The sequence below is a fragment of the Equus quagga genome, chromosome 7, assembly GCF_021613505.1.
Source record: "Equus quagga isolate Etosha38 chromosome 7, UCLA_HA_Equagga_1.0, whole genome shotgun sequence".
NCBI lineage: Eukaryota > Metazoa > Chordata > Mammalia > Perissodactyla > Equidae > Equus > Equus quagga.
The window spans coordinates 78,581,391-78,595,539 of record NC_060273.1 but is presented as its reverse complement, the minus strand read 5'-3'; the positions used below and the strand labels follow the sequence as shown (position 1 = coordinate 78,595,539).

At 44.7% G+C, this 14,149-nt stretch overlaps 1 protein-coding gene across 1 annotated transcript in view; it reads right to left on the bottom strand.

The window, feature by feature from the left end:
• The window catches only part of NRG2 (neuregulin 2), a 237,864-nt gene that overhangs the window by 179,701 nt on the left and 44,014 nt on the right, over positions 1-14,149 (bottom strand). Inside the window, exon 2 of the mRNA XM_046666162.1 lies at positions 2,898-3,656. Coding sequence (XP_046522118.1) covers positions 2,898-3,591 — 694 coding nt within the window. The 5' untranslated portion in view covers positions 3,592-3,656. The remainder of the gene's footprint in view (positions 1-2,897; positions 3,657-14,149) is intronic.

The window sequence follows — 14,149 nt, the reverse complement described above, 5'->3', positions numbered from 1 at the left end:
AGAAATGCAAAGATTTTACTCAACTCTTTACCACCAGAGGTAGTAATTTTGGGTGAATAATACACGTTAGATCTATAAAAATGCCCCTCTGGCAGATATTGCTATTTCAGCAAGACTTCACAGGTTTCAAGCCAACATTCCATAGTTGTGTTGAAATTAGCCATTTATGAGGACCTTTTAGAAGGGGTGCAGTACGACCCCTGCAGTGATGTCACTAAGGAACATGCTAACTTTTAAGCAAAGTATATCCCTCCATATGGTCCTAAAGTCCTGGCCCACCAAAACACAGCTTTCTAGTTGATCTCCCCAAGAACCACACCTCTCAGAACTCAGACACACTCAGAGTTGAAACTGGCTAAACAAAGTAACAATTCAACCACAGTTGCTCAACATAACTGCCATGATGACAGTTTCCAAGTGCCAGTTTCCCTATTTTGCAATGGGCAAATCTGCTCCAAGGAGAAAATGTTCCCAATGACCCTGTGTCCCAGAGGGCTTTCTTTACAGATAGAGAACAGAAAATGAATTTGTTGGTTATTTCCTGCTGAGCACAAGGAAGGTGTTGTGGTTAGTTAGGATGATTTTGTTTCCTTATTTAATATACCATTACCAGTGCATGTTTTCTCTAGCCACAGAGTAGAAAATAAGAAAATGCAGTTTATGCTCTTTTGTCATATTATCACCACTTCCAAAAGTTTCCCCCTCACAAAGATGTCCTTTCATTTCTAAACGCCTTATATCAAGCCCCCCACACTGGCACATATCTATATACTATCAATTCAAAGATTTTTGCATTCCAAAATGTTTACTTCCATCCACATTCCTGTTCCTTGATAATGTGGGATGTGTGAGGGCCTTCTCTTTAGCGGTGACTGCAGTCCTAAATTTATCTTTTTGAGGACTGTACTACACATGCTATTTTAATAATATGAGACAACCAGAACCTAAAACCAGACTATATTTCTGACCCCCAAATCTTTCATGATCTCCACATTCAACTATTAAACTCTTAAACGCTCACTAAAGCAAACAAGGTATAATAGATGGGGGGGGGAGGGGAAAAAGAGGAGGAGGAGGAGAGGGGATTATCTGACAATGAGAGTGGGTCTCAATGGACCAGACTAGGGATTATGTGGCGATGTGTACTGTGCATATTCAGGAGTAACTCACCGAAAACCAAAACAGACGCTGTCCTTGGACAAGGTTCAATCAATGTTTTTACTATCTATTTCTCTCTGCACAATACAGTTCCACAGCTCCCCAAGGGATCTCAGATAAAATACGTAATAGAATAAAAAATTAGAAATTCTTAACTGGTCTCAGCTTGTCACCATAAAACATTTCAGAGCATAAAACCAACATTAAAGAGCAGTCAACAATACTCCTTGGAACGATGTCAGGGAGAGAAACTGCTGTTATCACAAAGTTTTTGCCCTCCTTATTAAGACACTGCAGGATTCTTCTGATTAAAATGATCACAGCTTAACATTATGCCTAGATATACTCCCACCATTAAACTAAAATTTGTCTCTTGAAGGACAGGGGTCAGGGGGAGGTAGGAGAAGGGAAGCTTCCAAAAATCAAAGGCATTGATCTAGAAAGATGAGGGCAGCAAAACTTCCCATGAGCGGTTACACATTCTTTTCTACTCAAAGCCTGTCTACACTACTCAAAGCCTGTCTACACTACCTAGAATCAGTTGGTAAACCGGTAAACACACCAACTTCTGTGATAGTCGAGGACATCAGACACAATTCAGTGATTACACAGCTCAGAGTCACACCATGAGCACCAAATTCAGCCTTAGTTGGAACAAAATGAAACCCCAATATGAATAAGCACGACAAGCTAAACCAAATACTTCAGTATGGGGACAATTTCGTTTGAAATATCTTACTGAGAAGTAAGCACCGGATTCAGGGACAAGAAGAAAAAACTCAAACTGACATTTTGACTTTTGACGTGGGAGAGACCTCCATTCCCAGCTGCACAGATCTACAGATTTCAGCGTTTTGTTTCTAATCACCTGCATTCCCGTGCAGCACTCAACGTCCTGAAGATGAGAGATGCAGTCAATCCGTCCTGCCAGTAAGATATCAGAGCTGAACTTACAGCATTCAGCAGAAGTAAGTTACTCTATTTCATCGTCATCACAATCAACAGACCTAGTAAGATCTCCCAGAAACAGCCCAAAGAGGTGTCTGCTTGCTAGCCCCGGAGGTTAAGAGAAGACTGTGCTGCCCGCTTAGCAAAGACAGGCAATCACCGTGGAGAAAAAATCCCAGCCACATGGAGGACGGAAAACAGTAGCAGAAAAAGTCCAACTCTGCCTGCGCCAGCGGTTTGGATGAGCATAGCTGGGAGCCCAGGAGAGGAAGGAGGAGGCGGGGGCCATTATTCCCCAGGAGAACTTGTGAGCGGAGGCCTTCACAGCCTGGGAGTCTGCCCAGCTGCTTCTGCAGACCCTGCCAGCCTGGGCAAGGCAGGCCCGCGGGAGCAGAGCGGGCAAGGCCTCCGAGGGTCACTCCTGACTCACTGAGCCTCGGGCCAGCACCACCCGGACCTCTTCGTTTTTCCTGCCGCTACTGGGCTATGATGGCAGCCTTCCAGCCCCACATGCCATACATCAGCCGCAGATCCCTGCTGGCACAAGCTGGCGCCTCCCGCCGCCCCCCACCCCTGGCACACTTTGATGCTGATCCTCCTTCTCCCCAACCCCGACCCCCTCACACAGCTGTGCCAGGCGCCTGCCCAGGGGCGCCCCCCCCCCCCCCCGCCCCCCCAGCGGCCGGGCGCTGCCAGGCCTGGGCACCTGCAGCACCTCCCCGCCCCACCCCCATTCTCCACTACCTCGCCCCTCCCCCCTTTCTCTCTAGCAGAGGGAGGGGGCGACTCACCGCAGTCAGTGCACAGGATCTTGCCCACCTCTTTCTTGAGGTTTTTGCCGTTGGTATCGAGGGGTGCAAAGGCCGTCTTAAAGACTAAGGGCTGCTCCGTGGGTTCCAGGAAAAAGATGTAGCGCTGGTTCCTTTCAAGCGGCGCGCAGGAGCCCACGCTGATCACCTGCTCGCGCTGCAGCCCCCCGCTCCGGAGCGGCCACTTGTCCAGCACCTTCACCAGCGCCACCCGACCCGAGGCGGGCGGCTCGCGGGTGCTGTTGGAGCTGGAGCCGCCGGCTGGGGCCAGCCCCTGTACCTTGCCCTCCACCACCACGGGTGCCTTGTACGCCTGGTCCTGCACCGACTTGAGGCTAGGCGAGTAGCAGGCGAGCGACACACCGAAGAGCAGCATGGAGAAGCCGGGGGCCGGGTCGCGCCTCATGCCGCCGGCGGCTGCGGCTCGCGAGCGGGCGGCGGCTCTCCGGGCTGCGGGGCTGCGGGGCTGCGGCTGTTGCGGCGGCCGCGGCTCTGGGGGCGCAGCGGGACGGGAGATGCTGCTGCTGCTGCTCCTGCTGCTGCTGCTCTCGCTGCTGCTGCTGCTCCTCTCGCTGCTGCTGCTGCTGCTGCTGCTGCTGCTGCTGTCGCTGTAGCTGCTGCACGGAGCCTTCTCCAGTGGCGGCGGCGACAGCGCTGAGCAGCAAACCTGCCGCATCTGGCCAGGCCATTTGGGGGGCTCCGCCGCTCCGCCGCCGCCGCCTTGGGAGGGGAAACAGCCCGCTGGAAAACCGGAAACAGCGTAACGTTAGCGCCTCGAAGCCCTCCACCCGCAGTCCAGGGAGGTGGCCCAGCCAGGGCAGGGGGCAGGCGGCAAGTGGGCCGCGATGCGCAGCGCGGCGGCGCGCAGCGCTCCCACCCCGGGCGCCTGGACCTGGAGGAGGATGCGGAGGATGGGACGCCCGCCCACTTGCTCTCTCGCGCCCCCTCTACCCCCGGACCGAGTGAGGAGCGCGGCTTCTGCAGGGGAAGCTTGGGACTGCACTGCTCTAGTACCCAGCTTCAGGGCCCGCAGGGGCGCGGGAGGAATCGCGCTACCCTTTGCTCTTGGGATTTATCGGCATGACAGTGGGGTAGTGCGTGACGAGAGGGCGGAGTAGAAAACGGATTCTGGCACTGTCCTATGAACGTGGGAGTGGGACAAAGGGTGTGCCCTTGTCTTTGGCCGTCGGCTGTAGCAGCCAGGGAGATTGCCACTGCCGGGATGGTGGGCTAGCCTCCTACCTCCTGGATTGTCCCCTTCCCTGAGAGGACCCTAGAGGCCAGCCACTAATCGAGCCCACGTGCTCGTCCCTGCCACCACCTGGTGAGCACTGGCGATTCGAATTGAGGTCGGGGAGGATCCCAGCCCCGTCATTTTAGAAAGAGTTGGGGCCACATGGAGTCTTGTCTGGGCGTTAAGGACACCTAACCAGGGGTGGTGGTTGGCAGTCCCCAAGACTCTGGGTTTTCTGCAGCCGCCAGGCGGGACCACGCTGTACGCTATACATACAACCTCATTTTTAAAAAAGGCGCTCCCTGAGGGATGTGAGGGCTACTTGAGAGCCAACCTGAGATCCAGAGCCTGTCAGGGCCAGAGGCTTCTCCATAGGAAATGGTTTCTTTTTTAAAGTCAAGAGGCAGGAGAGTTTGGCAGTGGAGCCAGCGTCTGATTTTGAAAAGCAAGTTCAGTCCCTTCTTCTCCTATCAGTAAGGATCCAGCCGGCGAGTTTTCAATACCCAGTTTGTATCCTTGAGGGAATGCTCAGGCATTCCACTGAGGTCTTGGAGAATTTTATCCCTGACTGGGCCTGGCAGGAAACTGGCCCAAGAATGTCTGATTTAGGATAGGACAGCTATTCTGGAAAGGAAGGAGCGAGCCAGACCTCAAACTTAACATATCCAAAGCCAACAGCATTATTTCTCCCACCTCTCTCCAAATTCCCTGTAATTATTAATGGCAGCATTTTATACTCAGCCACCAATCCATTCCAATAAATCCCTTAGTATCATCTTATTCTTCCTCATCTGATCAGTCACCAAGTCCTTTGGCTCTACCTTTTAAAACAGCTCCAATTTATCTAGCTCCTCTCCGGCTCTGCTGTGAATACCTTAGGTCCAGGTGCTCATCATCTCTCACCTGGGCTACTGCAAAGCCTCCTAACTGGTCTCCACACCTTTCGCCTCATCACCCTCCTCCAGTCTTACCACTGCGAGAGTGATCGTTCTAAAAATAAAATTTAAATATGATCTGGATGTGCCACTGCACTCAGGAGTAAAGTCCAAACTCTTCAGCATGACTCTTCAAACGCTCCCTCTACCTAACCACCTCCCTACTCTGGGAGCCAGCCACCTACCCTAGCAATCCTCAGCACATTGTGCTGTTTGCTGTGCTTCTGCACATGTCTCTTATGTCCAAGAAGCCTCATCTCCATCTTGTCCATCTGGAAAACTATTCTTTCCCCAAGGCCCACCTCAGCATTATACCTCAGCCCTCCCTACACATCCACCTCCATCCCCACGACCGTACTCATACACGATGGAATCAATCCATCCTCATCTGTGTTACCATGTTTCTCGTACATATTACTATTATGGCACTGACCTATACTGCACCTCAAGCAGCAGTTAATGGGTCTGCATTAGACCCATCAGATCAGATACCTTAACAGCAGGGACTATGTCTATTAGTCTTTAGATCGCTATCCAAAGAGCCATCCAACACTATGCCTGGCATAGAATAAAGATCAGCAAATCTTCACTGAAGGAAGAATGGGAGGAAGAAAAGAACTGAAAATCAGATTTCTTAAAGGCATCAAGCCAATCTTGTTAACCCCTGTAATGTCCCCCTTTTAATTTTCATAGATCACAGATCTCATATATCACAGAACATCTCTATAAGGAAAACTGCTAACTCCACCCTCTCATTTTTCAATAGAAGAAACAGTCCCGGGGAGGAGAAAGGACTTACTCAAGATCACACACAGCCAGAGCTGTATTCAGTACCCTGTTTGAGACCAGAGTAGAGGTGAAGGGCTTGTGTTCTGGGGTCAAGCAGAGCTGGGTCTCAAACCAATTTTGTACCTCACTAACTATGGGATGAGTCTATTTTCCTCTCTAGGCCTTAATTTCCTCATCTGTATAATGGAGATAGTAATAGTGTTGACCTCATAAAGTTGTTTCTTGCTCATTATGTCTTTATTCAATAAATATCCAGTTGAATGGCTCCTCTGTGCCAAGCACCGAGGACCTGATACTGGTCACTGGGTATAGTATAGTGAACCAACCGGACACTGTCCTTGTTCTCCAAGCTCATAATCTAGTTTGGGAGACAACAGTAAACAAGTAGATGATTAGGTAACTAATTACTTATAGTGATGTGTGTCCTGAAGGAAAGAAACAGGATGAAACGATAGAGAATAATGGGAAAGGGAGAGGGTAGGTCTACTTGGATAAGGGAAAGCTTCTCTGAGGAGATAACATTTAGGCTGAGACTGAAAGGATTTGAAGGATGTGGATTATGTGAGATAATAAGAGTAAAGGGCTTAGAACAATGCCTGGTGCAGAGTAAGGGCCAAAATTAATGCTGAATATTACTGATATTTTACTTATACCAATGGTTCCAAGTCTAAGAGCTGTGAATCTCTAAGTGCTGTGTAGTTATTGCACACTACGACTTTCTGTATAATAAAAAATGCAATGCAATTTTTCAAGAGTAGATGCCATTGTGATGAATTAAAATACATATTCTCCCTCTTTTTTTCACACAGCCATTTTAAAGTATAACAAGACATTGTTACGTATGAAGACGAGTGAAGCAAGGTGAAGAAGAGTGGTAAGATATGCTACCATTTAGTCTTGTTTTAAAGAATAAATATGTAAAGATTTGTATAGCATAGATCACCTTTGAAAGGACATAGAAGAAACTGAAACAGTAGCTGGCTCTGGGAAGGACATTGGGTGACTGAAGAATGGTGTGCAAGAAGGATACTTTTCATGGTATTCCCTTTTGTACCTTGTGAATTTTGTATCAGGTTCATATATTACCTATTCAAAAAACAATTTCAAGACAAGATCCTCTAACTTTTTAATGTTGCTAAAATTTTTATCGTGTATTTTCTCAATCAAAAGCTACTTAAAATAGAACTATTATTATGTGGGATTCCTTGAAATTTTTTTGCCTTAAAATGAGATTCTCATGCTAAAAAGGGTTGGGAATTATTGCACTATAATTTTATCCTCTTTAGAATGCAAAGGTAAGTTTTGAGATCCCAACAATCTATCAGAATCCCTGTGGCCACAGAAGGTGGGGACTTAGGCAGAGACTTCTAAAGGGAAGAGAGGTACCTGTCCAGATTTCCACAAGGTGTGATGTGTATGAGGATAAACTTCCAGAATTAGCCTCAGCTGTTGAGTATAGAAGAGCAGAGTATTAGGTTTCCTAGAAGGACAGGCCTCAATTCTATCTTGGCTTTTTCCTGGGGATCAAAGTGAATTAATATGCGTATCTTAGAAAATAAAGCTTGATATTCTGAACCTGCTAACTCTTCATCATAATTCAATAATTGATAATAAAAATAAGTACCGTTTATTAATGGCCTATTGTTGGTTAGGAGCTTCATGTTTATATTTCCATGCCTCAACAACTTTGCATTTTACAAATTGAAGAGACTTAACAGAGGTTTAATAACTTGCCCTAATGACAGGCAGAGTTGGGATTCCCATCCAGCCTTGCCCACTGCTGAAACACGCGCTGTGTGCGACCCCCACCACCATGTCTCTCTGAGCGAGAGGCGTCTCTCTGCCTTGCTTTCATTGTCATCTGAGAGGTCTCTAATCTCTCCAAACTACTTCCACCAATGTCAGACTACTGGAAACTTATAACACTGGAGAGCAAGCGGTATAAGCATTATTTTATAAAAAGATTAATAAAATTGAGACACTGAGAGGATTTAAGTGACTTTCCCAAGACACAAAGCTACTGATAGGGCCAAAATTTATCACAAACTCAAGTTCACACTTTTGGAGGTATTTTTTGTTTTCTTTTTTTTCTCTTTTCTTTCTTTCTTTCTTTCTTTCTTCTTTTTTTTTTTTTTTTGAGGAAGAGTGTCTCTGAGCTAACATCCGTGCCCATCTTCCTCTACTTTATATGCAGGACACCTGCCGCAGCATGGCTTGATAAGTGGTGCGTAAGTCTGCACCCGGGATCCCAGGGGCTGCCAAAGCAGAGCACAAGAACTTAACAACTGCACCACCGGGCTGGCCCCACTTTTCTTTATTTCTTTATTTTTTCCACTTTATTGAGGCATAATTGACAAAATTGTGATATATTTAAAGTTTACAAGGTGATAATTTGATATACGTATACATTGTGAAAGGATTCCTACAATTGAGTTAATTAACACATCCATCACCTCATATATTTACCATTCGTTTTTTTGGTGAGAACACAAGTTCTACTCTCTTAGCAAATTTCAATCATACAATAATTGTTATCAACTATAGTCACCATGTTATACATTAGATCCTAAAAACTTATTCATTTTATAACTGAAAGTTTGTACCGTTTTACCAACCTCTCCCCCTTTCCGCACACCCCAGCCCTTGACAACCACCATTCTATTCTGTTTCTATGAGTCTGACTTTTTTTTAGAGTCCACATACAAATGATACCATGCAGTATTTGTCTTCCGCTGACTGGCTTATTTCACTTAGCATAATGCCCCCCAGATTCATCCACGTTGTTGCAAATGGCACGATTTCCTTCTTTTTTAAGGCTGAATAATATTCCATTATATTATATTATGTTACATTATATTATATTATATATATGTATCTGTATATATACACACATGCACACACACACACACCACATCTTTATCCATTCATCCATTGATGGACACAGGTTGTTTCCTTTCACAGAGGAAGACACAGAGACCATAGAGATTATTTGATTTGCTCAAGGTCATATAGCCGAGTTAGTGGCAGAAATAGTGCTAATACCCTGACTCCTTGACTAGTGCTCTTTGGTCTATGTTTCAAAGTCCTGGCTTCACCCCTAGCAGATTGGAATGTGAGCTTGGGGAAGTCACTTCACCTTTCTAAGCCCTAGTTTCCTCCCCCGTGGCTATTGTGAATAATGCTGCAATGAACATGGGCGTGCAGCTATCTCTTCAAGATAGTGATTTCATTTCTTTTGGATCAAGCTCACGCTTTTGAACAGAACCACACAGCAGTATGGAAGCCAGACCTGTTCACTACACCATGGCTCCCCACAAAGTTATGAAAAAACTAGTTCATGGTAGCAGTGGGCTGTGTCACTATATAATCATCACTGAGAACAAAAACAGAAGTAGACAGAATGGTATAGACATTCTGAATTCAGGATAGAACACCCACATGAAGAGCCTGGCTTCTTCTCCCAGATTCCCTCCCACACAAGATGGGCTTCCTCCAGCTTTAGCCAATTCAGTGGCCAGAAATGGTCACTGAACCAGGTGACACGACTTACTACATCCAGGAAAACTGGCTGGTTGAGGAGACGTATATGGCCTTTATGTGGTCACTGAGTCTCACGAATCAAGCCTAACACTTTGCAGGATGGTCTCATTTTCTAAAGAAAGACATTTTATAAACCTCTTTTTTCTCCTTTTGAGATCTGGTTTCTAAATTTGGCTTCCAGAGTCACTCTCAGGTTCTGTGTGGTTAATTTCTTTTCCTCCAAGGACTTTCAAACAAGGGACTAAATAGAAAACAGATATTGAGAATCTGAGAATATTAGCACCGAGAAGGACTTGAGCATCAATGTAGCCCAATGTCCTCCCTCCGCAGAGGAAGACATAGAGACCATAGGGATTATTTGATTTGCTGAAGGTCATACAGCCGAGTTAGTGGCAGAAACAGTACTAAAACCCTGACTCCTTGACTAGTGCTCCTTGGTCTGTGTTTCAAAATCCTGGCTCCACTCCTACCGGATTGGAATGTGAACTGGGGTAAGTCACTTCACCTTTCCAAGCCTTAGTTTCCTCCCTTAATAGGATAATAATATATCTACCTCTTAGGGATTTTGTGAGGATTCAGTGAGATAATTCACAAAAAATGCTTCACAGTATTTGGCACAGAGTAACTGGCTAACAGTGTGTGCAGTGGACTCAGACTGCCTACGTCTCAATTCCAGCTCTGCCACTTACTTAACTGATGTTTTGGCCTAGTTACTTAACTTCTCGGAGCCTTGGTTTCCTCAACTGCAAAATGGGTAAATTTTACCCATTACTCATTAAAATTGTTGCGAGTCTAAAATAATATATATACCCCATTTAGAATAATGCTCAGCACATTAGCTATTATTAGTTTGACTAGAATAACCACTTTTACTATTTTAAGTAGCCATACTTTACCCCAAATTCAGCAGTTTTAAAACCACCCATTTCTATATGTTTTGAACTCGCTAAAATTCTTAAGAGTAGAGCCTGATGTTCTGCTTTATATTTTTTTTAAAAAGTCACATCATTGGTAGTCCCAGCTCCCGATCAAGAGAGGACATGATTCAATAATTTACAGCCTGGGGCTACATCAGGAGTCTGAGGGCCTCCACTCTCCAATTTGCTGAAAAGGGCAGCAGTCCCTCTGTCTGAGTTGTTCCATCTGGGAGAATAATACTTATTTCTTTGTAAAGTGCTTTGAGACTTTCGGATGAAAAGTGCTATGTGAGCACAAATTATTATCTCTTTTCCAGATATCACTTTTAGATTCAAATCCAGGAGCTCCCTAAAATAGAGCACAGCAGAAGTACAGTCTGGACACAGATGTATCTGTCCTGTATTATCACAATCAGATAATACATTTGTGCTTTACACCATCATTAGTTTTCTTTTACATGTCATAGTACATCTAATTTGGACTGAGAAAAAAATGAGATGTCCTCAAGCTGAATGTTTTTGCTGTTTAACATTCAAATATTTTCCTCCCTCTGTTTTCCTGATTTGTGTATTTGGAATCCTCTCCTGAGGTCAACAGGAACTCTGAGGTTGATTCAACTCTGGGGGCGTGAAGCAGGATGAGAAGAAATTGCTATTCTCTTATTCCCAAATCCTCAGGCTAGTGTACCTTTGAGTGTCCAATTCAACCTTGTTTCTACCTCATAAATTCCAGTTCATGTGCATTCTTTTTCATTTGCTTCTTAGACACTTCCAATATCAGCCAAGGTCAGAAATTTTAAGACTTTACTTTTCCTGAGTTTTCTTTACAATTCATAAATTTATTCATTCTACCAAAAAGCATTTACTGAAAACCTACTATGCATACTGACCAAGATGCTACAGAAATAATAGCCATGGTTCCTGCCAGAGCTAAAATCTGGGCAAAATTAGAGTCAGGAGCTCTTATCTGTTGGCTAGCACCTGCCCTGGACCCCCTCCCACCCCATCCCCACACTTTTCTCCTTTAATGTCATCCCTTCCCTTTGTCTCTCAGGCTCAGTGCCCCACTGTTCTCTCAGCTCTCCCGATTCTGAGGGCAGAGAGTATGCTCTGCAAATGCTAGATCCTCAATATTTGCTGAACATGACAAACTCAATCAGACTAGGGGATTAATATCTATGAAAGCCTAATGCGTAACTCCTTAAATTATGCCTTAGTTTCTAAAACATTCCATATTATGCATTCCAAAATGAATTTATTTTTTCCAAAACTGTTTTTATTCATTTTTTCTCTTATTTTTTTCTTCTCCCCCAACCCCCCCAGTATATCATTGTATATTCTATTTGTATGTCCTTCTGGCTCTGCTATGTGGGATGCCACCTCAGCATTGGTTGATGAGTAGTGTTAGGTCCGTGCCCAGGATCCAACCAGTGAAACCCTGGGCCACTGAAGCCAAGCACACGGAGATAACCACTCAGCCACAGGGCAGCCCCTTACTCTTTCTTTTAAGAAATCTAGGGGCTGGCCCGGTGGTGCAGCGGTTAAGTTCACACGTTCCTCTTCTCAGTGGCCTGGGGTTTGCCGGTTCGGGTCCCAGGTGTGGACATGGCATTGCCTGGCAAAAGCCATGCTGTGGTAGGCGTCCCACGTATAAAGTAGAGGAAGATGGGCATGGATGTTGGCTCAGGGCCGGTCTTCCTCAGCAAAAAGAGGAGGATTGGCAGTGGTTAGCTCAGGGCTAATCGTCTCTCAAAAAAAGAAAAATCTATTTGAGGGGCTGGCCCCATGGCTGAGTGGTTAAGTTCATGAGCTCTGCTTCAGCGGCTCAGGGTTCATCATTCCAATCCTGGGCACAGACCAAGCACCGCTCATCAAGCCATGCTATGGCAGCATCCCACATAGCAGAACTAGAATGACCTACAACTAGAACATACAACTAGGGCTTTAGGGAGGAAAAAAAAAGAGGAAGATCGGCAACAGATGTTAGCTCAGGGCCAATCTTCCTCACTAAAACGTCTACTTAAAAAAATGCATTTGGTTAATATTTATCTTGCAATTTATCATTCAAAACTATTTTTTTCTGCTTTTTCTCCCCAAATCCCCCCAGTACGTAGTTGTATATTCTAGTTGTGAGTGCCTCTAGTTGTGGCATGTGGGATGCCGCCTCAACATGGCTTGATGAGCGGTGCCATGTCCACGCCCAGGATCTGAACTGGTGAAACCCTGGGCCTCTGAAGCGGAACGCATGAACTCAACCACTTGGCCACAGGGCCAGCCCCTCAAAACTATTTTTAATCCCCACTCTGACCCAAGCTTTATACCAGATGCTGAGAATGCAGGTGCAAATACGATACACGAAGTTCCTGCTCTTGAAGAACTTACACTCTTAAAAGGAGACAGACACTAAAAAGTAGATAAATAAATAAAATATTTCATTAAGAGAAAGAAAAGAGGAAAGAAGAAAGAGAGTGTGTGAGTAGGATTAGATTGAAAGTGACTAGGACAGAATGCCTCCTGCAAGGATGGACTCTCTAAGGAGGCAAGATTTGAGCTGAGATCTGAAGGATGAAGAAGAGTCACTCATACAAAACTCTGGGAGCAGAGCCTTTGAGGTGGAGGGAAGATGGCCATACCAATTTATGGCCTGAGGCAATAACAAACCTGACATCATCAAACACAGAAGGAAGGCCAGCGAGGTTGGAGACTGTTTTAACAAGGGGAAAGAGTGGCATGGAATGAGGTTAGGGAGATAAGTAGGGATCAGACTTATGCTGGGCTTTGCAAGCTATGGTAGGTTTGGATTCTATTCTAATGGGAAGTCATAAAGGGTTTAAGTAGTGGAATGACATGATCTGGTTTACATTTAAAAGAGATCATTCTGAGATATGGAGCAGAGTCTGTAATGGTGCAAGAGTGGAAGGGAAGAGAGCAGTCAGGAAGCTGTTGCAGTAGCCTTGGTAGGAAGTGGCTTAGACTTGGGTAGCGGCAGTGGAGATGAAGAAAAATGGATGGAATTAGAAATATAATGTGAAGATGGAACCAACAAGATTCGCTAGAAGATTGGATGAAGTGGGTAAGGAAAATAGAGTGACCAAGGATTACTCAATTTTGGGCTTGAGCAACTGGATAGATGATAGATGATGGCACCATGGATTGAGATGGGAAATTTAGCAAGTAACATAATGGGACTGGAGAAAATAGAAAATTCTATTTTTGGCATATTAATACTGAGATACCTGTTAGACGTTCAAGTGAGAATTCAAATACCAATTGGATGTGTAAGTCTGGACTTCAAATGAAAGGTCAGAGTTAGAGGTCTAAATTTAGAAGTCAACATATAGATGGTATTTAAAGCTATGGAACTAGATAAGATGATGGAAAGAGAAAGTTGAAAGGGAAGAGAATCTAGAACAGCACTGTCCAATAGAAATACATGTGAGGCACATACATAATTTTGAATTTTCTAGTAGCTATATTAAAAAAGTAAAAAGAAACAGGAGAATTAATTTTAATAGCCCAATATATCCAAAATATTATTTCAATATGTAATCATAAAAATTATTGAGATATTTTATATTCTTTTTTCATACTAAGTCTTTGAAATTCAGAGTATATTTTCTGCTTACAGTGTATCTCATTTCACACTAGCCACATTTCAAGTCTCAACAGGCACACGTGAATGGTGCATGTCTAGAACTTAGCCCTGGGGCAAACCAACATTTACAGGTTAAATAGAGGAGGAGGAGTCAGGAAAGGAGACTGAGAGAATGGTGCCATGGAAGCCAAGAGAAGAAAGTATTTTAAAAACAGACTGGTCAA